At 38.5% G+C, this 27126-nt stretch overlaps 2 protein-coding genes across 5 annotated transcripts; both read left to right on the top strand.

The window, feature by feature from the left end:
* The first annotated feature begins 2137 nt into the window (after window positions 1-2137).
* LOC114762857 (eIF-2-alpha kinase GCN2) lies at window positions 2138-6870 on the top strand. Of its 2 annotated transcripts, none has more exons than XM_028952466.1 (5): window positions 2138-2288; window positions 4672-4757; window positions 4889-4991; window positions 5076-5186; window positions 6444-6870. In XM_028952466.1, the coding sequence occupies exons 1-5, from the start codon at window positions 2214-2216 to the stop codon at window positions 6552-6554; spliced, it is 486 nt and encodes a 161-aa protein (XP_028808299.1). In that variant the 5' UTR covers window positions 2138-2213; the 3' UTR covers window positions 6555-6870. The 2 variants fall into 2 exon arrangements, with proteins under 2 accessions (XP_028808299.1, XP_028808291.1); XM_028952458.1 differs by lacking the exon at window positions 2138-2288 and adding an exon at window positions 2341-3532.
* Window positions 6871-8672: 1802 nt separating this feature from the next.
* LOC114762837 (3beta-hydroxysteroid-dehydrogenase/decarboxylase) lies at window positions 8673-26636 on the top strand. Of its 3 annotated transcripts, none has more exons than XM_028952430.1 (12): window positions 8673-9093; window positions 10383-10475; window positions 10572-10705; window positions 10798-10968; window positions 11756-11872; window positions 11957-12036; window positions 12157-12352; window positions 12503-12638; window positions 25015-25189; window positions 25521-25677; window positions 26313-26379; window positions 26465-26636. In XM_028952430.1, exons 1-12 carry the CDS (start codon window positions 8844-8846, stop codon window positions 26623-26625), a joined length of 1737 nt encoding a protein of 578 aa, XP_028808263.1. In that variant the 5' UTR covers window positions 8673-8843; the 3' UTR covers window positions 26626-26636. The 3 variants fall into 3 exon arrangements, with proteins under 3 accessions (XP_028808263.1, XP_028808270.1, XP_028808279.1); XM_028952437.1 differs by having other exon boundaries at window positions 8675-9093; window positions 10783-10968; window positions 12503-12614; XM_028952446.1 differs by having other exon boundaries at window positions 8676-9093; window positions 12503-12614.
* Window positions 26637-27126: the final 490 nt, after the last annotated feature.

The raw sequence follows: 27126 nt of genomic DNA, 5'->3' as shown, positions 1-27126 counted from the left end.
GTTGCTATGACTATGTGCTTCATCAGATGTGGACCGTCATTATGTAGGTTTTTTTGTGCGCATCTTATATCTACTTGTGGTTGTTATACTAATTTATTTTCCCTTTGTATTTATCTGCCAGTCAAAGATGCTTCTAGAAACTGTAATCATCCTATACTGCTACATCGTAAAGTTTAACCATGAAAAATGGGTCGCATTTGCTGGAAAATTGATCCAAAGATTTTGTAATTTCATGCTTAAACACATTGTGATAAGATTGCTGGTGTTAATAAAACACATGGGAGGAAATCGAGGAAGGCACAAGGAATAGAGGGGAATGAATCTACTGGTCCAAAGAATTGTTCGAAGGCTCCATATTATAAAGAACTAGAAATGATGAGCTAGTCTGCTCTTAGCCTAGTCCTGGGTCCTGGGGCTATGTTTGGGAAGTGTGAAAGTTACTTTTTGAGTTATACTGTCTTGTGGTTTACAGAGAGAGTTTTAGGACTTATTTTGAGATTGACTGTGGTAAGGAAGAGTCTGTGGCCTCTTGAAAGTCAGAGAAGGTTCAGTGTGTTATGTTGATCCTTCTATTCAGTTTTTAGACCCTATTTCGGTGCTTGTTTCTGTTTAGAGTATCCTTGGAGTTGTAGAGGGTTTTGACCAGAGTCAAAGAAGCCACTTGTAAATCTGACTCGGTTTCTTGAGTATCAATATCAAAGCTGAAGGGTTTCCCTCATTTATATATGCTGTTATTCTCTTTTTTGCTTTATCCAGTAACTATTTGGCAGGGTTATATCACATTGATTTGAGTATAGTGTGCGGGACTTTTACTTCTCTAGGGTGAGTATTCCAACTTCGAGAAATGTATATAATTCTAGGTCTTCGAGAATTATGATCTTATGCTTTCACACTGGAGAATGGGTCACCCTGGTGTTTATCTCCTAAAAGAAACAAGAGAGGCATCACGTGTTTGTCAATTTCCTGAAAATGATATAGATTCAGTTCAATATGAATATCCAATTACTGTACATGGACGATGGTATTGAATATTCCGAGTTTTCAACCATTACATGAGTGCTTATCTTTAGGGTCATCCATAAAAGCACTTGCAGTTTTGAGTGCTACTTAATCAACAGAATGCCCAGTAAAGTCCTTTTATTTGACACATCAATGAAAAAATTCGTGTGAAACCTTCCCCCAATCCTGACTTGAAAATAACTTAAAAGTGTTTGGATTTGCAACCTCTGTCCTTATCCACTCGTGTAACTGATCCAAACTTGAACCCGGGGCTGTAAATTGTATCTTTCTTGGTTTTGCCCATCAAAGAGAGGGTACAGGTTCTATAATCCTATGTCTAATCATCCCTTTGAAAGTAGAGATGTTGCATTCTGTGACGATACTCCTTTTGATCCATAATATAAGATGTTGATTGGAAGAAAATTGTGATCCGAAATATAAGTCACTGTTAGGATAACTAATGTGATTCTTGCACTTTCGCCCATATTAGATATAGGAAAGAGACGAGAGATAGTAAAAGTGTAACATTAAAAGTAACTTTATCATTTTAGGACAAGTTTAATGACTAAATTTCTATCTTTTGGTATGTGAGAAAAGTTAACTAACCTCTTATATTATGGACCGAAGGGAGTACATTATGCTACACCAAGTCTTTAATTCATGGGAAGAATTTGGGAGAAGCTAACATTTGATGCAATGAACCCATAATTGCGCTTGCAATACCCTCCTTCCCTACACCTCACCTCTCATTGCGTCTCCCCATTACACTGAATCCTACTCCTCTGTCTCATTCATCTCCCATTACACCTAATCTTATGCCTTTGTCTCCTTCTCAGTTGCTTGACCTGAAAGGGAATTCAAATTTAGAAGACACGTAGGAAGCCAACAGGAAAAGAACTATGGACCTACTAATGAAGAAAGAACTTGAATCAGAAAGAAAACTTCACATATGAAGCACTAAGAAAGTCAGAACTATGCGCTCCAAAAGAACTAAAAGAAAAGAAAAACAAAAGAAGCCAGAACCAATGCCCTGAATCTGATTCAATTGAGAAAGTACCCATGTAAATGAAGTGAATAATGATGAAGCTAATGATCTTGATTTTGCTTTTGCTCTCCAGGGGAAACCAAGTTCCTCCTTGCCCCTCTGAACAGTTTCCTTCTTTATGATGTCGTGCTTTCACTACTAACCTTGATAAGGCACTTGAAGTTTTTAAATGGAAGGAAGTTATGATGGAGGAAATAAGAGCTTTAGAGACAAGTGGCGCTTGGGATGTCATAAACCTTTCAAGGGAAAGAAGCCCATGGATTGCAACCGCATGTTCGCAGTGAAATTTCATGCAAATAAATTAAAAGATACAAGGCTTAGTTAGTGGCCAGAGGCTTCTCATAGGCCCATGGCATTGACTATATATAAACCTTTGGTCCTATTGTCAAGCTAAATACCATTAGAGTCCTTCTCTTCTTGGCTGCCAATTACTATTTGCCACTTCAGCAATTTGATGTGAAGAATGGATTTCTGAATAGGGATCCCACTGAAGAGGTCTATGTAACAATGCCTTCTGGTTTCAACAAACGAGATCAGAGAGAGCATGTGGACTGAAACAGTCTTTACAAAAGTTGACGCAATCTCCCTAGGCGTGGTTTTAAAAATTCACACCAGTCCTTAAAACGGAAGGCTATAAGCGAGCACCTCAAACCACACCACGTTCTATAAACATAGAGGAGGCAGGAAAACTATTATAATAGTATATGTAAGTCGACTGGGGATGATGCAGAAGAGATGGATCACCTAAAAGGGGAATGGCAAAAGAGTTTGAAGTCAAAGACCTAAGACAAGTTATATATTTCCTTAGAAGAGTAATGAATGGGTCTTAAAGCTAGGGTGTAAGCCAAGTAGTGCACCTATAAAAAAGCTAGAGGAGATCAAAAGATGTTGGCGAAGAAGTTGACAAGGAGAAACATTAGAGATTAGCTGGTAAATTAATATCTTTATCCTATATATAGCTTTTGTGGTTAGTCTTTTAGTTGACATATGCTCCAACCTAAGGAAGCTCACTTTGAAGCAGTCTACAGTATCCTAGGATAGCTGAAAGAATCACTTGGGTAAAGATTGCTATTTGAAAAAGAAAACCAAATAGATGCTAAGTAGGCTTGGTCAAAAGAAGTTAGGAGATCTTCTTCATAGGAGGAAATCTTGTCACATACAGAAGTAGAAAATGTGGTGGGTAGAAACATTTCAGAAGCTGAATTTTTTAGAGCCATGGCACTGAGTATATGTGAAGGATTTTCGTTGCAGCAGTTATTAAAGGAACTGCAGTTAGACTTAGATGTACCAATAAAAGTCTAATGTGATAACAATGCTACTATGACCATATCTTTGAATCCTGCTGAACATGACAGGACAAAGCATGTTGAAGTTGATAGACACTTCAGCAGGAAAGTTGAAGAGGATGTTATCTATAAGACCTATATTCCTACCAAGGAACAGGCTGCTCTAAAGGGCCTCCGTGACATACACTTGGAGGACTTGTTGGGGAGTTGCTCATGATCAGTACCTATAATCCAACTAGAGGGGGAGTGTAAAGAACATCTACTGTAAATATTATTTTGGGAAAATTACTGTAGAGCCCTAACCACGAGATTTTATCACTATAAAGTCCCTTGAGATATTCAAATTAATTTGAAGTCTCAAGGGACCTAACAGTGAGAGGCTGTTATTGAGTAATTATCACTATAAAGTCCCTTGACAACTAAACTAGTTATATTAACAGTTATCGTGGCATGTATTAACAGCTAATATCTATTTGCACCACACACTTGTCATTGACAACTACACTAGTTATATTAACAACTAACGTCTAGCTACTTGCACCACATACTTGTCATTGACGAATAAACTAGTTATATTAAGAATTATCGTAGCATATATTAACAACTAATATCCACTTGCACCATATACTTGTCATTAACAACTACATTAGTTATATTAACAACTATCAAGGCATATATTAACAACTAATGTCCACTTGCACAACACACTTGTCATTGACAACTATAGTAGTTATATTAACAATTATCACGGTATGTAACAATAACTAATGTCTACCTGCACCATATACTTATCATTGACAACTAAACAAGCTATATTAACAATTGTCATGACATGTATTGACAACTAAACTAATCAATGTAGATAGCTTGGTAAATTCATAATTAGATTCTCTTACAAGTCCCTTGGGACTTCAGATTTACTTGATGATTTTATGGGACCTTGTAGTAATAATTTATCTTACTTGGGACTTGAATGCAATTTCCCTATTATTTTTGTACCCTTGGGATTATTAGGTGATAAAGCTTCTTGTTGCTGTTGTTGTTAGGCTTATTAGGTGATTTACCTTTTATTGCTGTCGATTATTCTCCTAATTGCTTGTGGGTCTTGCTGTGTATAGTTGACTCCTTCTATCATGGTTGAATCAATGAAAAACAATTTGGTAAAAATCCTCAAGTTTATATCGGTGCCAAAAGTTATAGTGTCTGTGGTTCATAATTGATATATTTGCATGTTTTACTTACCTATGGCTCGGCGCTGGTAAGCTGCCTTCTACTTGCTTAGACAATTTTTGGTTTCTTATGTCCACGAATTTTATGTTAAGTGCTCTCTGATTTACCCAGAAAGCAAATCCTCCCAGTGGCGTAGGAGCCAGCCTTGCGCTAGAGACAATAATTCAGAACTGTCCGATAGATTTTAAGCCCATTAAGTGAGTGTGCTTTAGCGCTGAGCTTGATGTTGCAATTTTAACTTCTTACAAATCATTAGAATTCAAATTATCATTTCTTTTGCATCTACAAACACACATACGCACACACTTGACTTGCTTAACTGTTTCAGAAATGAAGCCAGCACCAATATTCTTGTTTGTTCAAGAGGAGGTGGTGGTCTGCTAATAGAGCGCATGGAGCTAGTGGCTGAATTATGGGAGAAAGACTTTAAGGTAAAGAAATATAAGCAACCTAGTTTGCGAAATTAAGTGGGTTTTTCTCTTTAGCTTCATGCTCATAGATCTCTGTGTCGACAGGCTGAATTTGTTCCCGTCCCTGATCCGAGTCTCACAGAGCAGTATGAGTACGCCAATGAACATGATATCAAATGTCTTGCTATCATCACTGATCAGACCGATTCTGTAAAGGTAACGCATAATGCTTTTGGGAAATCGTAAGTGTGTTTCCTCTTGAATTTGCAATTTAATAGCATATATACTTTTCGGCTCATCTACATCCTCCAATATCTGTGCTTGCATTAATTAGGTAATTTTTTGAGTTCAATTAGGTCATTGTTCTAGGTTGAAATACAAAACATTTGGAGAGAAGTATGAAAAAGGTCCAGTTAGGGCTTGTTTAGAATGATTTATAAGTAGCTTTTCCATAGTGATTTATAGAACTTGACTTATGTGAAATGTATTTATAAGTGCTTATATAAGTGATTTCAAACGAGCACTTAGAAGAATATGGAGGATGATCAATAGAGACTTTCGATACTGGGGATTAGGACTGTATTATTCATCATCCTCATATCATGCCTGTTTCGGTCACAGAAATCCCCAATAACTAATTTAGCATAATTAAAAACCCATCAGATTATCCATATGCTTTTATTTATGGTCAGTCCGAAATGATAGAGCATGTTTTCCCTCAATCTCTAACCTGGAAATCTTGTCTAAGCTCCTAGGGATCCACTCCAAGGTGCATTTTCCATTTGGAATCCGTGTTTCTAATTTTCAAAATGAAAATGTTTCTGTTTAGAACTTTGCCTTCAACAAGATTGGAAAAATTTGCTAAAATTCCTCCCACTATTTTCGCTTGTTCTTCCTTCTGAAAAGCTTGTGAGTTGCACCGGCTATCAAATAAGGACCACTTTACACAGCAAATTGATTTTCATTCCAGTTCGAACACATTTGATTTGAATTCAAAGCTCGACGACGTTTTCTTTTAATACAACTAATTTTGATTATAGGTTCACAAAGCTAAAATTAATCAGTTACTCATTAAGTTCATCACTTGTCAAGAAAATCAGCGCTTGTTGGCGCGTATTGCACGTACAAAAGCATGCAATTTGATCCTAACAAAATGTAGTGCTATCTTAAATATTTAATATAGGAGTTAGATAATTAATTTACAAAAATTAAAGTAATTAGTTAAATTAGTTATTTATAAAAAATTTGTGTTTATTTTTTAAACTATCCTCTTTAATTATTATTTGCATTGGAGCACCTTTTGATAAAAATCGATTTATTTCTGTGCATTTAATAAGGATAGTTTGGGAAAAATTCTAAATTTAAAAAACAAAGTAAATTGAGGTTTTATATTTAAGATTAAAATAAATTTTCTTAATAAATCTTATATATTGGTGGGCAGTATTGACTAATGCTGGTTGTTTCCAATTCCAGGTTCGCCACCTTGAACTCAAGAAGGAGAAGCAAGTTGAGAGAGAAAATCTAGTCAAGTTTCTATCAAATGCTATGACAACACAATTTCGAAACCCCTTTATTTGGAGCTGACTTTCGTAGAAGACCAACTTTTTGGCCTGACGCAGCTTGCCTCCGTCAACGTATGCTGGATATATTCTTGATTCATATACTAGATTATAGTAATACTAGTTTATAGTACAAATTGTACTACAAATTATCTTATATTTAGAAGTGGAGGTGGTATTTCATTTAGTAGGTGAAAGTTAGAATGATTTGAAGAAAGGGGAATCTTGGACTTGTTTAGGATGATTCTTTCGGCTGCTACAGTGTAAATATGTAAAATATAATTAATTCTTTTTTTATATGATCCACGTTAAAAGGGTTTTTTGCCCCTTTAGTTACGATATTCTAATAGAATCAGGAGTAAATAGTACTTACTCTGACTTTATATATAAAATTTAAATAATAATTTAAAAAGTTGGTTAAAATTAATTAAAATTTATTGAGCAAAACATAGTTTTATTTATAGAAGAGAGTGAGTTAAGGAAGATAGAGGAATGGAAAAGATAATTAATACAGTAATATATTAAGTAGTTGGTGGGATTAAGAAAATTGGTTAAAATTTCAAACAGTTTTGAAATGTATTTTATAAATAGAATGAAGCTACCTTATCATATGTATCTTGTAAATAAAACTAAAGAGAGTGAAACATATAGATGAAACAGCCACTGCATGATTGGCAAAATAGCACAATTATAAAAAGGAAAAGTTACCTACAAGCAGGGAAATTAAATACAATTATTAAAAGAAAGTTATTGGCTTTAATTGATTTATAGGTTTTCTATTTTGTACATATGGCATGCATCTGTAAGCTCATTGGACTTGGCAGATCAAAGCTCAATTTCTATTAGATTTTCGTGTATTTTTGTTTTGTTTTGTTTTGTTTTACCAAGTCATCTCGACTAGACTTGAGATTCTCCCATGGGAGGGATTTTAGGAATGCTGTGATTGTTTCAAAATGGCCCGAGGACTAGTTCTTGATGCTTCAATGACTGACCATGATGTTGAAGACACCGGGGGTGTGGGAAGAACATTGAATAAGGACTATCTCATCATTCTCTCTGCTTGTATGTGTGTAATTACCAGCCTGCTGTAAAGGAGAAACCCCCAAAGCAAGGGAGGGAAGGCGAAGATCAGGGATAGCCAATGTCGAACACTATCAGGAGGATGGCGTGAGTCACTAGCAGAAACATTCGGGCTCTCAAACTCATCACTATAGGCCAAAGCTCCTTCCGTAAGAGTGGTAACTTGCATGTATGAACATGCGTCACGATCGTGAATCAGCAGAGCATGATACGAAGATCAGAATATATTGCCCTAAGCTGATACTACGTATGCAAAAGTAGGCCATAGAACGGAATATTCCAAACGCATAAGAAGCTCCCATCTTGGCTTCTGCATGATGAGGCCATACAACGGAACCAAGCGCATACCTCGTCGTACTAGATTGGAGAGCCTGCACGGATGATAGTTTGCTCAACAGTCATGTGGTTGATGGTATGTGCTTAGAAATCATGATCAAAAATGATAATGAGGTCGCCTGTCGCAATACGCAATATCAACCTGCTTGCTGCTTGCCAGCGATGAAGAAGGGAGCAAAACGTCGACTCGTTATAATGAACCTGTTGAAGTCTCTGTGCTCCATGTAATTTTGTGATGAGAAGTAGCTCCCATCTACGCCTATTTATACTCACTCTTGCTTTGCCAAGATCAAGTTCCAAAGAATTTGAACCCAGTGTTAGTTTACGTAGACATGGGGAAAAATTGAGGGCACTATCTTATAAGTGAATTCACATTATAGGTGTTCACAATGCCCGTACGGCCCAGAAAAAAAGTCCAGTCTAGCCCAAAAAGATACAATCCAAAAATATAAAAAGATACTTTTAGATAGGGTTAAGGACAGGGCCAGGCCGCAAGCAAGATATCCTACCCTGTCCTTTTAGTCCTATCCGAGTTACATATGCAAGTTTTCAGAAAATAAATCCTTTATTTGAATACACAATATTTCATAAATTGGATCCAAATGCAGGAAAAAAATTACTGCAATTTTTTTTAGAATTTTAAATGCCTAATCTATCCTAGTTACCAGTATTTTAAAACTAAACCAATTTTTTTAATACCTAGACAAATGATTAGTCGCCCCCGCGCGGCCTCGGAGCTTGCGGGAGCGGTCCCACCGCTGGAGCTGGAACAAACATTAACGGATTGGCTGTCCTTTTTTTTTTTTTTTCAATTTTCCGTTCAAGACAAATACGAGATCCAGGCACAGTTTCGGCGCCAAGGCTCTTTCCGTCTCTCAGTTTCTTTGTCGCAGCGGAAATGGCGGTAGACGATCGCTTGGCAGGGTTGAACCATAAGACTTGCGTGGTTCTAGGCGACTCAGGATTTGTCGGAAGATCGCTTGTCTTAAGGCTGTTGAAGCTAGGCAACTGGATCGTCCGCATTGCCGATTCCCCTCCGTCCATCCAACTCGATCACTCGCACCACTCCCTCCTCGCCCGGGCTCTCTCTTCTGGTCGCGCTTCTTACTTTCCTGTCCACCTTAGCGACAAACGTCAGATTACCCAAGGTGAAAAACTGGATTCTATTATTTCCATTCTTGTTTCTGTTTGGTACTTTGAAGATGTAGTAGAGAGCTCAAGCGATATGAAAGGTGATGGTGTATGATTGAAAAGTGGAAAAGAGACTTAGTTTACCTGTCATATGATCTATGGCACTTGACTACCCATTTGGATGGCAAAGATATAAGACAGTTAACAGAGTTACCTAATTCTGCAATGGAAGTGATGAATGATGGGCTTAAATAACTCTCATCACCTGCAAAACTAAGCAATCTCGTTATCAGAGGTCACTTACTATCTGGCATAACTATGTCGAAAGTCCAAATGTATCAAGGTAAATAGACAATTGCAGAGAGCACAAAAACGTACTCAAAGTACTATGAACAAAGCCAACAATAATTCAAACGGCACCAACTAGCCATGCAGCAAGGTTAGCGACACAAACAAATTGCAAATTCCAAATCAGAAGCCAAAGGAGAGCTCAACTAATACCCAAACAACCACTGAGATACGGAACTTGAGTCCCAACCAGTGTACAAACACACCAAAAAATTCCACACTCAAAAATAGAGAAAACAGAGTTTCATATACCACCTAATGGAGGCAAGATAACATCCAATCCTCAAGAAAACATAAGCAACTTCAACTAGGAACAGCAGTAAGCAGCACAAGACACAAACAGAGGCAAAACACTTGTCACACAACCAATAGAATGTCAAAAAGTTGATACTTGTACCGAGAAAGTAACCAAATCTGATTGAAAAATGCGTGTCGTCACTAGAGAAATGGACACCATTTGTGCTTCCATGCGTTGGCAAGTAGAGGAGGAGCAAATCTACTTGGATGGGATGTGTGCCTGGCTTGCGTGTCCAAAATTTGCCAAACTTATGGACAAGGTCGATTGGAAGTTTCTGAACTTCTTTGGTGGATGTTGTCACTAGCAGATCCCTTTGGTATGTGATGAAAAACACGCCTTGCCAATTGGCTTTCGCTAGAAAAATGCAACCCAGGGAAAAAAAAAGAAGGAAATATTTGCAATGATCAAATGGCAGCCAAAATGCTTTGATACTATGTAGTGAGGAATGATGGACTTGTTTATTTATTATTGACAAAAGAGTCTGTATTTATATACATGAGGATGCTCTATAATTAATGACAGAATAATTCTCTTATGATGAATTATCCCTAGAATTAAGCTTTGTAACTGATTGCAAAGTATTTACAATTAATGTCTACTATTATCTTACACTTGTTATGTTGAGAAATTAACAGCAGCATAAAAATAAATCTTTTGCAGTTATTGAAGGTTCTTCAGTGGTTTTTTATATGGATCATGCTGCTGACATGAAGGCAAATGACTTTTATAGTTGCTATATGCTTACAGTTCAAGGTAGTCTTCCATTATCATAGAGACGCTTGGCCATTCAATATTTTGTTTGCTCTAGTGGCTGTGATAGGAATGGTGTTTGCTAAATGTTTGAATCAGGTACAAAAAATGTCATCAATGCTTGTCGAGAATGTAGAGTCAAACGACTAATATACAACAGTTCTGCTGATGTAGTTTTTCATGGATTGCATGATATCCATGATGGAGATGAATCTTTATCATGTCCTTGCAAAGTATGCTGTTTTGAGAGAGATTCTTTCTTATTTTCAGTTATATCCTGTTTATTTACGGGTAGTAAACATTTTAATAGGGTGGTATATTGCAGTTTGAGAACATGTTAAGTGACCTTAAGGCTCAAGCAGAAGCAATGATCTTGGGGGCTAATGACATCGATGGCCTTTCAACATGTGCACTCCGTTCCAGTAATGTTTTTGGACCTGGTGACTCTGAGCTTGTTCCATTCATTCTGAAATTAGGGATATCTGGTTGGGCAAAGGTGGGCTTCCTTTTCCATCATATGTTTTGGTGTTATTTGAACAATGGAGCCTTAGGGGATGTTAGGGTGGGGCGGGGGATTGGTTCTATGAAAACGAATGCCATATTGAAGTTTAGTAAAAACCATTTTGCCAATTCTTGTAACTTGGTTGAAATTTCCTTCGGTCATCTTTTCTAATTCCTCGAAACATTTACTGCCTTGTTGTTTAAGAAATTCAAGTTTTCTTACACTACCTGTCCCCCTGGAAGGCTATGAATGATGCCCACAATGTCATTTTTCTCTTGCAATTGGTTGGCTTCTCTTGGTGTTCTTTTAATTTCTAATTATCCTGTGGAAATATTTGGATGTGTTGGATCTAGGGGAACAATTATATTTTCAATGACGTTGAATGAAAGAGTACACCGAATATGCATAGAAAGAGGGAGAGACAAAGGGATAAAAGGTAATTAAGAAATGAATGCCAAGGACCTAATGAACGCTAATAAACTGTTTTGGTGCCATAGTTCCAACTGAACTTTAACTTAAAGTTGTCTAATCTGAAGCCCATTTCAGACTTGCATTGTAATAAATACAACTGTACTGACGTCATAGTCTGTCATAGTTGGGGCAGTCTAAAATTCACAATTACGGTTCTCTGAACTAGTTGTGAATGTTGGCTATGAGACTAATTCTGTTATGCTTCATTATGAAGCTTTGTTTGTTTTCCTGTTAGTTGAGGTGTTAAACATCCTGGATGCTGTCGTCAACTGTTAAGTGTGGCTTTTACATTAACAATTTCTCATTGCAGTTCATTATAGGAAGTGGTGATAATCTTTCTGACTTCACCTATTCTGAGAATGTTGCTCATGCCCATATATGTGCAGAAGAAGCCCTGAATTTTCAAACAGTTTCTGTAGCTGGAAAGGTGTGTATGTATATAGAGTATCCATGGGGTCCAGCTCCGGTTTAGCATATATGCATAAGCAAGGATCTTCTTGTTGTAGTGCAGGCATTTCTTATTACAAACTTCGAGCCTATGAAGTTCTGGAAATTTATCTCTTTTATATTAGAAGGTCTTGGATATCAAAGGTATAGTATGTAATATTCACTGCTGGAAGCAATGGCAAGTTATTTATAGTTATTTTCTAATGCTGGTTTACGATCTTTTATGGTGTTAACTAAGACCAAGAAATCCTTGTTTAATTCCAGGCCGTTCATAAAACTTCCTGTCAAGATGGTGCAGTACATTCTGTTGCTTGTAAAGTGGGCGCATGAAAACATCGGATCCAGATATTTCAGCTATCCTTTATTAGTTCACTTTTTCCATTTAGCTTCACATACTAGAACGTTCAACTGCACAGCTGCTAAGAAAGATATTGGATATTTGCCAGTAGTCTCACTTGAGGTTAAAATATTTCTCTCATTTCTTCCAGGCCATTCGTAAAACTTCCTCTTTGTGTTTTTAATGATTGTTGGAACTTTGTTGTGTACATATTTGTTATGAAAATTCTTAATCATAAGATTTGCTTTCTATTTGCTTATATTGACCACACAGGAAGGCATCACATCAACCATAGAGGCATTCTCTCATTTGGCAAGAGACTCGTATCATTCAAGAGACTCCATTGGACAATCAAAAGCAGAAAAGCTACTAGGTGGTGGAAAAGGTCGGAACCTTATCCTATTATATGGTACTCTCTTTTGTTATAGTGTTCCCAATTAATATTCCTAAATCAAAAGCAGAAAAGCTAGTAGGTGGCGGAAAAGGTTGGAACCTTATACTATGTGGAATCTTGTGAAAAAATGATTCTATTTTCTCACTTTTGAATGGTACAATACATCTGGATATATACACCCAGAGAGAGACAGAATAGTAAAAGCTCATAAAAGCTAACAAAGCCTAATAAAAAACTAATCAATGCTGATATAAAATCTGTACAATAAATGGCAGAATATTCCAACACTCCTGCTCAAGTTGAATCATAGATGTTAATTATGCCCAACTTGCTTATGCATTCATTGAAACTGAATCTTGGAAGTCCCTTGGTAAGGACATCTGCAACTTGCTTCTTTGATGGAACATAAGTCAAGCACACCACTCCATTTTCAATCTTTCCTTGATGAAGCGCCTATCTATTTCAAACATGTTTTGTTTTATCCTGCTGGACTGGATCATGGGACGTGCTAATGGTGGCCTTGTTGTCAGAATAGAGCTTGATGGGCAGTTCCATCTCCATTTGTAGATCCTTGAGGGGCTTCTGCAACCTTAGACCCTCACAAATTCCATGTGCTATGGCTTTGAGCTCAGCTTCTGCTGCACTTCTAGACGCCACATTCAATTTCTTGCTCCTCCATGTTACTAGGCTACCCCATACAAAGGTGAAATACTCAAATGTGGATCTTCCATCTTCAAAGACATCCTCGTAAGCGGCATCAGTATATATCTCTATATTTGGTTGTTCTGCCATTTTGAAGGATAAGGCTTTTCTTGGGGTACCCTTTAAGTACCTCAAAATTCTGTACACAGATCGCAGGTGAGTTTCCTTTAGTGAGTGCATATGTTGGCTCACAAAGCTCATTGCAAAGGCAGTATCTAGTCTTTTATGTGACAAGTAGATGAGTTTTCTAGGGATCCTCCTCCTTCCCTCCTTATTACCATTATTCCTTTTTTCTCCCTTCTTCTTCTTCTCCTTTTGTACTGCAATGGGAGTGTCAGTAGGCTTGCACCTAAGCATCCTTGTTTCTATCAAGAGATCAAGGATATATTTCCTCTATGAGATGCATATTTCTTTCCTTGACTTGGTGACTTCCATGTCAAGGAAATAATGCATTTGGCCTAGATCTTTTCAAATTTGGAGGCTAAGACTCTTTTCAATCTTTTAATTTCCTCAATGTTATCTCCAGTTAAGATCGTATCATCTATGTAGACAATTAGAACGGCCCCCTTTCCTCCATTTTGTTTAACAAAGAATGTATGATCAGAATGGCCCTACAAATAGTGCTATCTTTTTAGCACTTTTGAGAATCTATCGAACCATGCTTTGGGAGATTGTTTTAGCCCATAGAGAGATTTCTTTAACTAACTTTGCTACTTCTTCCCTTGTTTTCAAAACCTAGAGGTAGGGCATGTAAACCTCTTCTTCTAAGTCACCATTAAGGAACATGTTCTTGACATCCAACCGATGAAGTGGCCAATCAATGTTTGTGGCTACTGATAATAGGACTCTGACTGTATTAAGCTTTGCCACTGGAGCAAATGTCTCGGTCTAATCTATGTCATAGGTTTTGGTAAATCCTCTAGCCACTAATTGTGCCTTGTATTTGTCCAAGGAGCCGTCATCCTTATTCTTAATTGTAAAAACCCACTTGTATCCTATAGGTTTCTTCCCTCATGGTAAATCGATAACTTCCCATGTATTGTCTTTTTCAAGAGCTCTCATCTCTTCCATAACAGCCTTCCTCTACTTTTGTGTTTCTCGAGCTTTATTAATGTTGCTGGGAATTTTTATTTTGTCAAGATTAGTTGTGAAAGTGCAAAATCTCATAGCAAGAGCTTTGTAAGATACAAATCTTTCTATAGGATGTTGAGTACATAGATGAGGTTGCTTCCTAAGAGCAATAGGAAGATCAAAATCAAAGGATTCACTTACTGAAACTTCTTGTTCCTTTAAGAGCCTTGTATCTGGTGCAATAGGTTCCAGTTCTTTTGTTACTTCAACTTTAGGAGCTACCCCCAGTTTTGACCCTCTTGGTGCCTCAAGTGTAATTTACTTGCTATTTTTTGGTTTCTTCCTCCGTAAGTAAGTTTGTAACTCTCTTTTTTGTAGTTTATCTACTTCTCCCCCTGTTTTCAAATTTTCCTCTGGCACAAGAGTAGGGGCAAGAGAAAGTGAAGAGGAGCCGGGCACCAGTGATGGAGGATCAAGAGTGACGGAAGTGAGTTCAAGTAGTTTAAGTTGGCAAGGTGGTGTATTTGAAGTGAGGTTTCTATTGGATTCTGGGTTCTTGTTGGGTTCTATACTTTCCCAAGACTAAAGTTCACCCATATTCTCCCCTTGAAGTAAAGGCTTGGGATAGAATGGTGTATCTTCAAGGAAACTAATGTCAAGGCTTACAAATATTTGTTTAGAGACAGGGTCATAACATTTGTAGCCCTTTTGAGTTGGTGAGTAACTCAGAAGGATACATTTGGCAGCACGTGGTTCAATTTTGGAACTTTGATGTAGGTGAACAAATGCTGTGCCGCCAAAAATCAGGAAAGGAAGGTTGGTCTCAATCTGGGAGGTAGGATAGATACTTTTGAGTTTATTAAGAGGTGTCTCAAAAGATAGTACATGACTTGGTATTATGTTTATGAGGTGTGTTACAGTGAGCACAACATCTCCCCAAAAATATTTTAGAACATTACAAGTGAGCATGAGGGCTTGGGCAACCTCTAGGATATATCTATTCTTTCTTTCAGTTATTCCATTTTGTTGGGGTGTATGAGCATAGGTACTTTTGTGATGATGCCATGTTCTCAAAGAAACATACTCATGGAGTAGTTAAAATATTCAGTGCCATTGTCAGTATGGAGAACTTCGATACTGGAATTGAATTGATTCTTAATCATGAAATAAAACTTTGGAAACAGAGATGAGGCATCAGATTTGTCTTTTAAGAGATACACCCAACAAACATGGGTATGATCATCGATGAAGGTAATGAACCACTTCTTATGGGTGTTGTTGGCAACACGGGATGGTCCCCACAAGTCACTGTGTGTGGTTGTGAAAGGTTTGGTGGGGGTATGTGTGGCTCTACGATAGGAGGATCGATGGTGTTTCGCAAGTCCACAAACATCACAATGGGTGGCACTAATATCATGGTGAGGACATAGATGTGGGAACGACCATTGAAGGTATTGGAAGTCAGGTTGGCTCATCCTTTTATGCCATAACATTAAATCATCAGGATTTGAGGTCGATGCAGAATGACTTACTGTAGGTGAGAGTAAGTTACCCACTTAGCTGACCTCGAAATAGTATAACCCCTCAAACACTTTGGCACTTCCAATTATCACACTAGAGGACAGATCCTGAAAAACACAATGAGATGGTAGGAAGTGAGCAAAACAATTGGACTATTTGCTCAACTGACTAACCGAAATGAGATTGCAATCAAGTTTAGGCACATGTAGGACATATTCTAAAAATATGGAATCTGAATACGAATACTCTTTTTGCTAGCAACTGGTGCTAAAAAACCATCTGCAATCTTTACTTTAGTATGTCTAGCACACGGAGAATTGGTAGTGAACAATTGATGACAATTAGCCATGCAGGCAGAAGCCCCTGAGTCAACAATCCATATTATTGTGTTACGAGACATCTTCAAGGCCTAGAGGAAAGTTCCTCTCTTTGCCACTGATGCAACTGGTATAGATCTAGAAACTCTCATGACGCATAGGAGTGTCCATAGTATCACCCCTGTCATTTTAACTTGAAGGGAGACTTCATAACAGCTATGAATTGGCAGCCCAACATCACACACACAAAGCCATAGTAGAAAACATGTTGCACGTGACCCAGACGCTTTGAGAGAAGGCTATTTAGACATGAGGGAACACTGGGTTTGTCTAGGTGTAGGTGTTTTAGTGCGGAAATTATGTTTTTATTCATGAAACCATCGCTGTACATTTATAGGCACTGATCCTTGACCAGTTCGGATACAAAGAATCGAAAAGGATAATGAAAGATAACAATAAGATAAATTCTAAAGATATGAGCCGAGATCTTAGGGACTAAAGAAACAACTGGATAATGAAGTAAAAGACTGAATGGTAAAACTAAGTGGGCTTTCGTCCGGCCCATTCCAATACTCCCCCTCAAGTTGGCGAATAGATGTCTATCATTCCCAACTTGCCTCTGAATGCTTCGAACAATGGTCTTGGCAATGCTTTGGTAAACAGATCTCCCACTTGACAGTGAGAAGGCACATGGGAAATCTCTATGATCCCTGAATCTTCTTTCTCTTTGATAAAATGCTTGTCAATGTCTACATGCTTCGTTCTTTCATGATGAATAGGATTTCTTACCATCCCAATGGCTGACAAACTATCACTCTTTAGTTGTATAGGGCTAGTTGGAGTAAGTCTCAGTTCCTTTAGAACTCGTATTATCCAGAGACCTTCGCACACGCCATGAGCTATTGCTCTCAGTTCGGCTTCTGCACTACTCCTGGATACCACTGTTTGCTTTTTGCTCCTCCAAGTCACAAGATTCCCCCAGACCATAGTGCAATACCCTGAGGTTGACCTTCTGTCCGGTAGAAAACCTCCATGATCTGCATCTGTATATACAATAATCTCTCTGGATTCTCCTTTGGCAAAGAACAATCCTCGACCAGGAGTCATTTTGAGATAGTGCAATATTCTATACACAGCATTCATATGTTCTTCCAAGGGTTCATTGGTGAACCGGCTTACTACTCCTACAGCATAGCTTATGTCTGGGCGAGTGTGGGATAGATATAGTAGTTTACCAACTAACCGTTTGTACCTTTCAGCATCCACAGGTGTTTGGTCCCTCTTTGGTTTGGCTTTTCTCTCTTTTTCCTTGTCACGAGAGATTTCTTCCTCTTCTTCTTTATTATCCAATCTTTTGGTTGGTTCCATTGGTGTGTCTACTGGTTTTGCACCCATCATACCAGTTTCTTTTAGCAAATCTAGAGTGTACTTTCGTTGAGAGACTACTATACCTTTCCTTGAACGGGCTACCTCCATACCTAGGAAGTATCTCAACCCTCCTAGGTCTTTTACTTCAAATTCCCTCTCAAGAGACTTCTTGAGCTTTGTTATTTCCAATGCGTCATCACCTGTTAAGATGATATCATCAACATATACAATTAAGATGGCCATTTTACCTCTTGAATGTTTGACAAATAGTGTATGATCCGCTTGACACTGAGTAAATCCAACTCCTTTTACTGCTCTAGTGAATTTCTCAAACCATGCCCTTGGTGATTGTTTTAAACCATAAAGTGATTTGTGAAGTCTACAAGCCATTCCTGGCTTTCCCCTCTCCGGCAGTCCTTGCGGAACTTCCATATAAACTTCCTCTTCTAAGTCACCATTCAAGAAGGCATTCTTCACATCGAGTTGATGGAGAGGCCAATCCAAATTTGCTGCTAATGATAAAAGTACTCGAATGGTATTGAGTTTAGCAACAGGAGCAAATGTTTCTTGGTAGTCTATGTCATAAGTCTGAGAGTACCCTTTTGCCACAAGTCTAGCCTTGTATTTGTTAATTGAGCCATCTGGATTGTACTTCTTTGTAAAGACCCATTTACATCCCACTGTCTTCTTACCGCTAGGCAACTCAGTGACCTGCCATGTCTGGTTTTTATATAGTGCATTTAGTTCTTCTTCAATAGCCTTTTTCCAATGGGGGTCACAGATTGCATTATCAAAGTCGGTTGGTAGCTGTTCATTATCCAATCTAGTAACAAAGCTTTGTAACGTAGTAGATAATTTTTCATAAGATACAAAATGGCTAATGGGATGCTTAGTGCACCTTCTTACCCCTTTTCTCAAGGCAATGGGCCACCCAAGATCATCAGGATTTGGAGCTGAGGTTGAAGAGTGACGTTGCTCAATACTAGAGGTGTTGACATGCTCACGTTCTTCATTGTCCTGTATTCTTTCCTCCTGAGTTTCCTGTTCATTTGCTGTTTCTGTTTCAATGTTTAAATCGGGTATAGGCTGAAGGGTAGAGTTGGGAGTCTGATCTGAAATAACAGGTTCAGGTTCATGTTCTGGAATGACGGGTTGGTTATTGGATTCAGATTGATGTACCGGTGTCATAACTGACTCAACAAACTCCCATTCTTGTCCTTTCTCCCCCTGAATGGGTGTTTTAGGGTAGTAGTTTTGGTGCTCAGCAAAGGTAACATCCATGGTGACATAGAATTTTTTCTGGGTTGGAGAGTAGCATTTATACCCCTTTTTGGAGTTTGAGTACCCTAAGAAGATGCATTTGTGGGCTCTAGGTTCTAACTTTCCACCTCCTGTATTATGAACATAGGCAACACAACCAAATATTTTCTGTGGAAGGGAATGAAATAGGTGAGGTGTGGGGTAGGTTTCGGTGAAAAATTGGATTGGAGTTTTAAAACCCAAGGTTCATGATGGTAGCCGGTTAATCAAGTAGGCTGCTGTAAGAATGGCTTCTCCCCAGTAGAATGTTGGAACATTTGTGGTGAGCATAATGGCTCTAGTGACCTCTAAGAGGTGCCTATTTTTTCTTTCAGCTGTCCCATTTTGTTGTGGGGAGTATACACAGCTAGTTTGGTGAATAATGCCATGTTGCTCAAGATATGATCTAAGGATAGAATTGGTGTATTCTGTGCCATTATCACTACGTAGAATTTTCATGGAAGCATTAAATTGATTCTGTATCATTTTATGAAAGCTTTGGAACGTTTGGGTTTGGTCTGATTTTTCCTTGAGTAAGTATACCCATGTCATTCGTGTGTGATCGTCTATAAATGTGACAAACCACTTTGTTTGGGTCAAATTTGAAATTCGTGAAGGTCCCCATAAGTCACTGTGTATGAGTGAAAAAGGCTGGGAAAATTCATGTGAATGAGGAGAGTAAACACTTCTTGTATGTTTTGACAACTGGCAAATTTCACAGGAAATAGAAGTAGAAATTTTATTTCTTAATTCAGGAAACAATCTTGACATGTATTGAAAATTTGGATGGCCTAACCTATAGTGCCATAACAACAATTCTTCCTTGGGAATTTTAACAGGCAAGTTATGAGTGGTAGATTGAAGTGCCCTTTTTTCTTTCCATGCTCCTTCTTGAACACAGTACAGCCCCTCTAGTATTTTAGCTTTGCCAATCATCTTCCCCGACTCCAAGTCCTGAAATACACAGATAGTAGCAGAGAAGTTAACATGGCAGCATTGTGTGAGGGTAGTTTTGTTGACAGAAATAAGACTACACATTAAATCAGGGGCATATAACAGTTTTTCAAGAACCAGACAACCAAATAGACAGGTTTCTCCTATTCCATGTACTTTAATAAATTTTCCATCAGCAACCTTAATGAACATAGGCACTTGACACGGTTGTAGGTTGTGGATTAAATGGATATTACCAGTCATATGATCAGTGGCCCCTGAATCAACTATCCACATATCCCTTTTATGAACCGAGTTTTTAAGTGCCAAAACAGCATTACCTGTATAGGCTATATTACCCGTTGCTACCAAGGCATCGTGAGTCTCGTGCTTGTCTAGTAATTTCCGAAGAAAGTCAATTTCTTCCCTGCTCAATTTGTCATCACATTCGAATTTTGATTCTCTGTTAGTTGTGTAGGCCCTGTTTTCCCTGTTTTCTTGCTTTCCTCTGCCCTTTACATTCGGTGGCTTGCCATGGAGCTTCCAGCAAACGTCTTTCGTATGTCCCGACCTCTGACAGTGATCACACCACCGACCACTCTTCTTGTTCTTATTCTCTCCAGGGGTTCCCCCTTTGGAGAAAAAGGCTCCAGGTTCCCCATCGTTTAGGGTAGGTATCTTTGGAGAGGAGAGCTTCTGCCTTGTTTCTTCCTGTTTTATCATAAAGAATACCTCTCGGATGCTAGGGAGGGGCTCTTGGCTCATAATTCGTCCACGAGCTGCATCAAACGAGGAGTTAAGGCCAAGTAAGAACCTGTAGATTCTTTTTTCTTCTTTTATCTTGGCGTACAGAGTAGCGTCGGTAGAGCATGACCAATCATATACCTCGTATGAGTCCAATTGCTGCCATAGAACTAGAAGGTTGGTCCAGTATTCCGTAACGGTAAGGTTGCCGAGCTTGAGATTGTCAAGATTAGTCTCAATTTCAAGGATTGCGGCTCGATTATTCATAGAGGCAAACATATCTCGAGCCGCGTCCCAGACTTCTTTGGCAGATTGAAATAACGAGAAGCTGGCGCTTATCTCTGTAGTCATGGAATTCACGAGCCAGCACTGAACCATAGAGTTCTCTGCCTCCCATTCGGCGTACCTTTTCTCATCTGATATTGGCGGTCTGGTTCGTTTCCCGGTCAAGAAGTCCAGTTTTCCTTTTCCGGTGACATATAGTCGAACACCGTTGGCCCACTGTAAATAATTCTGGCCATTGAGGCGATGAATGGTTATCGCCGAGGTCTGGGTTTCCGGTGACACTTGATGGTTCATCGTCGAATTCCCTGTCGTTGATGAATTTAGCGCCGAAGAGAGCGACGCGCCTTGGCTCGGTGGATCCAACCCGTAGCCGAATCGAATCATCGTGGGTATCACCGCTCTGATACCATGTAGGTGTTTTAGTGCGGAAATTATGTTTTTATTCATGAAACCATCGCTGTACATTTATAGGCACTGATCCTTGACCAGTTTGGATACAAAGAATCGAAAAGGATAATGAAAGATAACAATAAGATAAATTCTAAAGATATGAGCCGAGATCTTAGGGACTAAAGAAACAACTGGATAATGAAGTAAAAGACTGAATGGTAAAACTAAGTGGGCTTTCGTCCGGCCCATTCCAATACTAGGGAATGCCAATCATCCTCACCAGAAGAAGTCGTTGAACTAGGGCCTCCACATGCTCTCATGGGCTGCCAGAAGCTTACTGTGGCAGAATGTTGTGGTGGCGCGTGTGAGCTCCTCACACCCCCTCTTGTCATGATTTTTCTAGCATTAGCCGATCGGAGCCTCCTCTATTGCTTGGGACTAGCGATGACACTCAACAACGCCTCAACCATCATGCATATAAGCACCTCAACGTATTGTGTGGGTACAATGCATCTGAAAATATACACCTAGAGAGAGAGAGAATAGTAAAAGCTAATAAATCCTAATAAAAAACTAGTCAGTGCTGATATAAAATCTGTACAATAAATGGCACAATTTTTCCTTGAAAAAGGTATAAAATTGTATTATTTCATAAAAGACATTATTCAAAATGTTTTCTATGAAGAATTTTGTGATGCTGAAGAGCTTATTTTTTATTTCCTGAACAATGATAGACTTTATAGACACAAACCCTAGATAAAAAAACCAGGATTTGACTGAGGCCAACATCTTCCTAATCAGTGAACCATAATTGCACAATCAAGGAAAAAATATAAATAGATCTAGAAACATTTGAGTATATGAAAGATTAGGTTTTGGCCTAAGGGCCCTCTAATTGACCCATACTCATAATTTAGTGAATAGATGTCTACCATTCTTGGCTTTGTTTTAAATTCTTCAAACTTGGTTCTTGCTAGTACTTTGGCAAAGAGGTATGTGACCTAAGAGTGAGAGGGTCTGTAGGCTAGGTTAATAATCTATGAATCCATCTTCTCCTTGATGAAATGCTTGTCAATCTCCACATGCTTAGTTCTATCATGATGAATAGGATTTTCAGTGATATATAAGTGGCCATATTATCACACCATACCTTGATGGGTGATTCAATCTTAACTTTCAACTCTTTTAATAATTGAAGTATCCACATTCCTTAGCATAGTCCAAGTACTAATGCCTTGGATTTGGCCCCTACACTACTTCTGACGCTACTAATTGCTTTTTGCTCCTTCAAGTTACTAGATTCCCATAAACAAGAGTAGAATAGCCTGAAGCGGATCTTCTATCAATAGGTGAGCTTGCCCATGTGGCATCTGTGTAAATTTCACATTCTCTAGAGGCCCTTTTGGCAAAGAAAAGTCCCTAACCAGGAGTCATCTTCAAACATTTCAATATTCTATACGTTGCCTTCATATGCTTTTCTTGTAGCTTCTTTACAGATTGACTCACCAAATCTAGCTACAAAGCTTATTTCTGGTGGTGTGTGAGAGAGATAAATGGGCTTTCCTACCAGCCTTTAGTACCTTTCTGTATCTACAGGAATTGATTCTTCCTTGTTATCCAATTCATTGGTGGGATCCATTGGTGTTTTGGCTGGTTTGGCTCCCAAATCATTAACTTCAAATTCTGTCTAATGACTTTTTTAGCCCCTGTATCATTGGCGTAGCATCTACTGTGAGGACTATGTCATCAACAGACTATTAAGACTGACAATTTAGTTCCAATATGTTTAACCAAAAAAGTGTATGAATAGCTTGACATTATATATATCCCAACCTCTTTACCACTCTTGTAAGCCCTTCAAACCAAGCCCTGGGTGATCGCTTTAACCCATAAGATTGATTTGTACAATTTACAAGCTATACCTAGAATACCATATTCTGAGGGGCCTTGAGGAACTTCCACGTAAACTTTTTCTAGGTCATCATTAAGAATGGCATTTTTCATGTCTAGCTGATAGATGTACTGTGGGAATATTCTATATTTATTGTAAATACTTGTTATTACTGTATAGCCTTTATTATTATTCATTAGGATTTAATAAGCGTTGTTCTCTGATTTCTTAGGCTTTACTCTCCTCCAATGTATAAATAGGTCAATTGTATCCTAGTATTCCATGGAATGCATGTGAAGACATCATTTTCTCTCCAATATTCTGCATGGACTGATCTCAGTTTGTAGCTAGGGATAAGAGCAACCTTTTTGTGTTCAGCTTTACCATGGGGCAAAAGTTTCTTGGCAGTCAGCGCTATGTGTTTGTGACTACCCGTTTGCCACCAATCAAGCTATGTACCTACTAATTTTTCCATCTGGGTTATATTCAATTGTGAAAACCCATTTTACATCTCACTGGTTTCTTGCCTTCTGGTGACTTAGTGATTTGCCATGTTTGAATTTTTGGAGTAAGACTTGCTAAAATCGAAATCCCCCCTTCCTGAATCTGTCCGCCATGGCTCATTGAGTAAACTTGGTTAATGTTAATGGCATTACTTATCTTCCACCACCATTATGCTACCTGCAGAATTTATCTCCCTGCTAAAGACGCCCAACTGCCAGTGTTGGAGAGCCTAGTGAAGAAGCTTGAAGATAGATGAAGGAAGTCCAGTGTGAAAACTTCCCATTAGGCAATGTGGCAGCATTGGCTTCTCTAAAGGCTTATTTAATCTAGTCGACAACTGCTCCTTGATCTAGGGAACTAGTTAGTTTCCATGCTCCTTATGCTTCCCCATCCCCATCATGGCTTCCTCCAAAATAATCTAATCTCTTTAACCTTCTTCATCTTCATCTCTTTCTTATATTTGTTGTCTTCTTCACTTTTGTTGTCAAATTTACCTTCTTGCAGCATCTTGCTATTCGTGTTTCAGATTTGGCTGATAAATGAAAAGTAAATTTTTGATACGCTGTTCATTACAAGCAATGACATCACCAAAGCCAAATCAGCCATTCCTGCTTTCATCTTAATCACAAATTGCTTCAGCTCATTGATGTCCAAGAATTCCCCTCCAATTGCACGAAATCTCCGTGGACCATTGCCCTGTGGAGCTCCATCTTCTACTCAAGATCTTCAAGGCATTTGGGCGGTCAAGTTTTTAGCACTAACCTTTGGATATAATTTCTGTTGATGTTGGGTGGCCAGAAAACCAGCTGTGACACCATTGACAGGAGGAAAGAGGGAAAAGTACAGAAAACATGATTCCAAAGACGCCTATAACAATGCCATATTTCTATTTATACTAATGGGTAGGTATTGTAAGTAGCTAACCTCGTCTTCCCAACTAACTAATATCATTCAAGAGAAAATTTTACCGAAGTGCAAGTCTTAAGTGGGAAGAAGCTACAATTCTGGGATTACAAAGCGAAAACAGAACACTCAAGCATACCACTCCTTTGCTTTCAAGAGGTGTAGATTCTCCCAACAACCTTAGACATGTCTAGCCTTCTTTGTTTTGCTCTCCATGCTATATTCTACTCTCTTTCATCTGTAACTAACTAAACTCAATTCCCTATTATACCCCTTGATGCTTAGCTGGCCTAACTCCTTGAAGGATTTTTTCTCACATAAGAAAAGGACCATGTCTAGCTGTCTTATTTTTTCTATTAAAAACTAATGACATGGTTTCATTCACATTTATTCGTAATGCTCTGAATCAGATCTGTAATAAGGTGTTTGTTTGTCAAAATAACGTTGAACTTTATTGTTGCAGTTGCTGACATTTTGTTGTGGAGAGACGAAACGACATCCTTTACATATTTCCTTGCACTGGTTATATTGTTTCATTGGTTTTTCCTTTCTGGAAGGACTTTTACGTCATCTGCCGCCAGACTTTTGCTTTTTTCAACTGTCATTCTCTATGGATATGGAATCCTACCATCAAATCTGTAAGTACATGCTTACGAAGACTGAGATCTTATTTGTATGTCAATTTAAAAAGTTTTATGTTTGCAAGACCCTGACCATACATTTTTGCCAACTAAAGCCTGCCTCGTGCTGCAATTAGCAGTTTTTCTCCTTTCTGGTGTGCTGGTTCTGGTCTCTCTTTAATAACGATTATATGGTCTAAGTGCATTAATCATTTCATCTTAGCCATAGGACCTTATATGAACTTTTGAAAATTGTGCTGGGGATTTTTACCTTGGTAACTTCAACCCCGTAGGACATTAAGAAAGGAAATCGTTGTCTAAGCACTAATTATAGTGTGCTTAATGACAGATTTGGTTTCCCTATTCAAAGAACGTGTCTCTCTAGTTTTGAGATCTCGGAGAAAGAGGTGAAAGATTCAGTTGCAACAACAGTGTACTTGTGGAACATTGGTTGTCGGAACATTAAAATATTGGCTCGAGGAAGTGATTGGTCTATGTTCTTCAAGGTACAAGATGTGACTTTCTTTATAAAATTAAAGATCCTCGTTCCTCTGACTGAACAATTTTCCCCCCAAAATTTATGATGTAAGCAACCTGTGTTTTTATTGATATTGAGAATGAGATTGCCTTTTTTGTTTGTTTTTTTCCCCCATGATATCTTGGACAAATACTTGGTTTTGGATTGGTTTTCTGAATTCAAAGCTTTTTGACACACAAAATGGGGATATCTCATAAAGTGGTGGGCCAAACCACAGGCTATAGAAGTATGATTCAATCACCAAAACAGCTCCACCGCAATGGAGAATTGCAGAAATCACTACCTAAACGATACCACTCTGCACATTCGAGAGGCACAGAACTCTCCTACACAACTCTTAGCTTTTCCATGCCTGACCCACATAGCCCACCCAGCGAATATACTCACCCCTTTCCGTAAGTAACTCTTAGGAATACCCAAAATTACCCTTGTCACATAAAAATCACTACACATTCGAACTGGGCTTCTTCTGCCTGACATATCTCAGCTTGGGCCCGCGCTCAACAGCCAGAAACAGTGATTTATACGAGAATGGGACGCTATGATAGAGGTTTCTCTTCTTTGGAGGCTTTGCCTTTACTTCGCATTTCTTAAGTGATGCAGGTTGCAATTTCGCTCCTATTTCTGAAGCTGATCCTGTCACAGTTTTTGACGTCATCAATAGGAATAGGTATGGAATTGTAGTTTTGCTGCTGAAGAACTTTCTGATGTGATTGCTTACTTTCATCTTTTCTCATTTTTGAACTGTTTTGCAGCTCTGGTCTTCGCATTTACAGCATTTTTTGTTTATGAGCAATATGAATCAGGAATTGATGGAACAGTAGGTGCTCTGTCCAACTGTTTAAAGAAATCAATGACATTTTTCACAACAAATTTACCTGATTCCATGTCACCGCTTGAGCATGACAGTGGGTGAGGACATGAAGGCTAAAAGGCGCTGAGATAGTCCGAATGAATTTCAGCTTAGTTGTTTGATATTTGTGATTTACCATGTACTATTATAATACATACTAGTGCTTATGCGGGGTTGCGTTTCTGAGAAAGGATGGGGAATGTCAAGACATTTGGATATATTTCCCCCGATTAATCACGCTAAGACTATTAATTAGGCCGAAGACGTTGCTGTTTGACATTTTTCTCTATCATGTATAACAAGTGAAATTTGAAGGAGTAGCTCAAATCAAGAGTCATTGTATCAATGTTGTTCCGTTAGGGGTGGTAACAAGCATAGGATGAGTCAAGGCTTGGATAATGCAGGCTAAGGTGTACTAGCCTATGGGAGGCCAAGAATTTATTTGGGTGAATGATACTTTAGTGACAAAAACCCAAATTTGAAGTTTTGAAAAAAGACTAAGGGTCATTGAGTGGGAACAGTTCAAATTTTAAATTACTTAAATGTTAATAGAATTCACTTCTC

This window comes from Neltuma alba, unplaced genomic scaffold (genome assembly GCF_004799145.2).
Source record: "Neltuma alba isolate B1F8T4 unplaced genomic scaffold, ASM479914v2 tig00001751_pilon, whole genome shotgun sequence".
NCBI classification, from domain to species: Eukaryota; Viridiplantae; Streptophyta; class Magnoliopsida; order Fabales; family Fabaceae; genus Neltuma; species Neltuma alba.
This window is presented reverse-complemented; position numbering and strand designations above follow the sequence as displayed.

Excerpts from the sequence above, each read along its gene's own strand:
- LOC114762857 (XM_028952458.1), top strand. The coding sequence starts at position 3,365 with ATGACCATATCTTTGAATCCTGCTGAACATGACAGGACAAAGCATGTT. Across the intron at positions 3,533-4,671 it reads TACACTTGGAGGACTTGTTG|AAAGCAAATCCTCCCAGTGG; the intron begins GGGAGTTGCTCA and ends TGATTTACCCAG. Across the intron at positions 5,187-6,443 it reads ATCAGACCGATTCTGTAAAG|GTTCGCCACCTTGAACTCAA; the intron begins GTAACGCATAAT and ends TTCCAATTCCAG.
- LOC114762837 (XM_028952430.1), top strand. The coding sequence starts at position 8,844 with ATGGCGGTAGACGATCGCTTGGCAGGGTTGAACCATAAGACTTGCGTG. Across the intron at positions 12,353-12,502 it reads TGCCAGTAGTCTCACTTGAG|GAAGGCATCACATCAACCAT; the intron begins GTTAAAATATTT and ends TTGACCACACAG. Across the intron at positions 12,639-25,014 it reads GAACCTTATCCTATTATATG|TTGCTGACATTTTGTTGTGG; the intron begins GTACTCTCTTTT and ends TTATTGTTGCAG.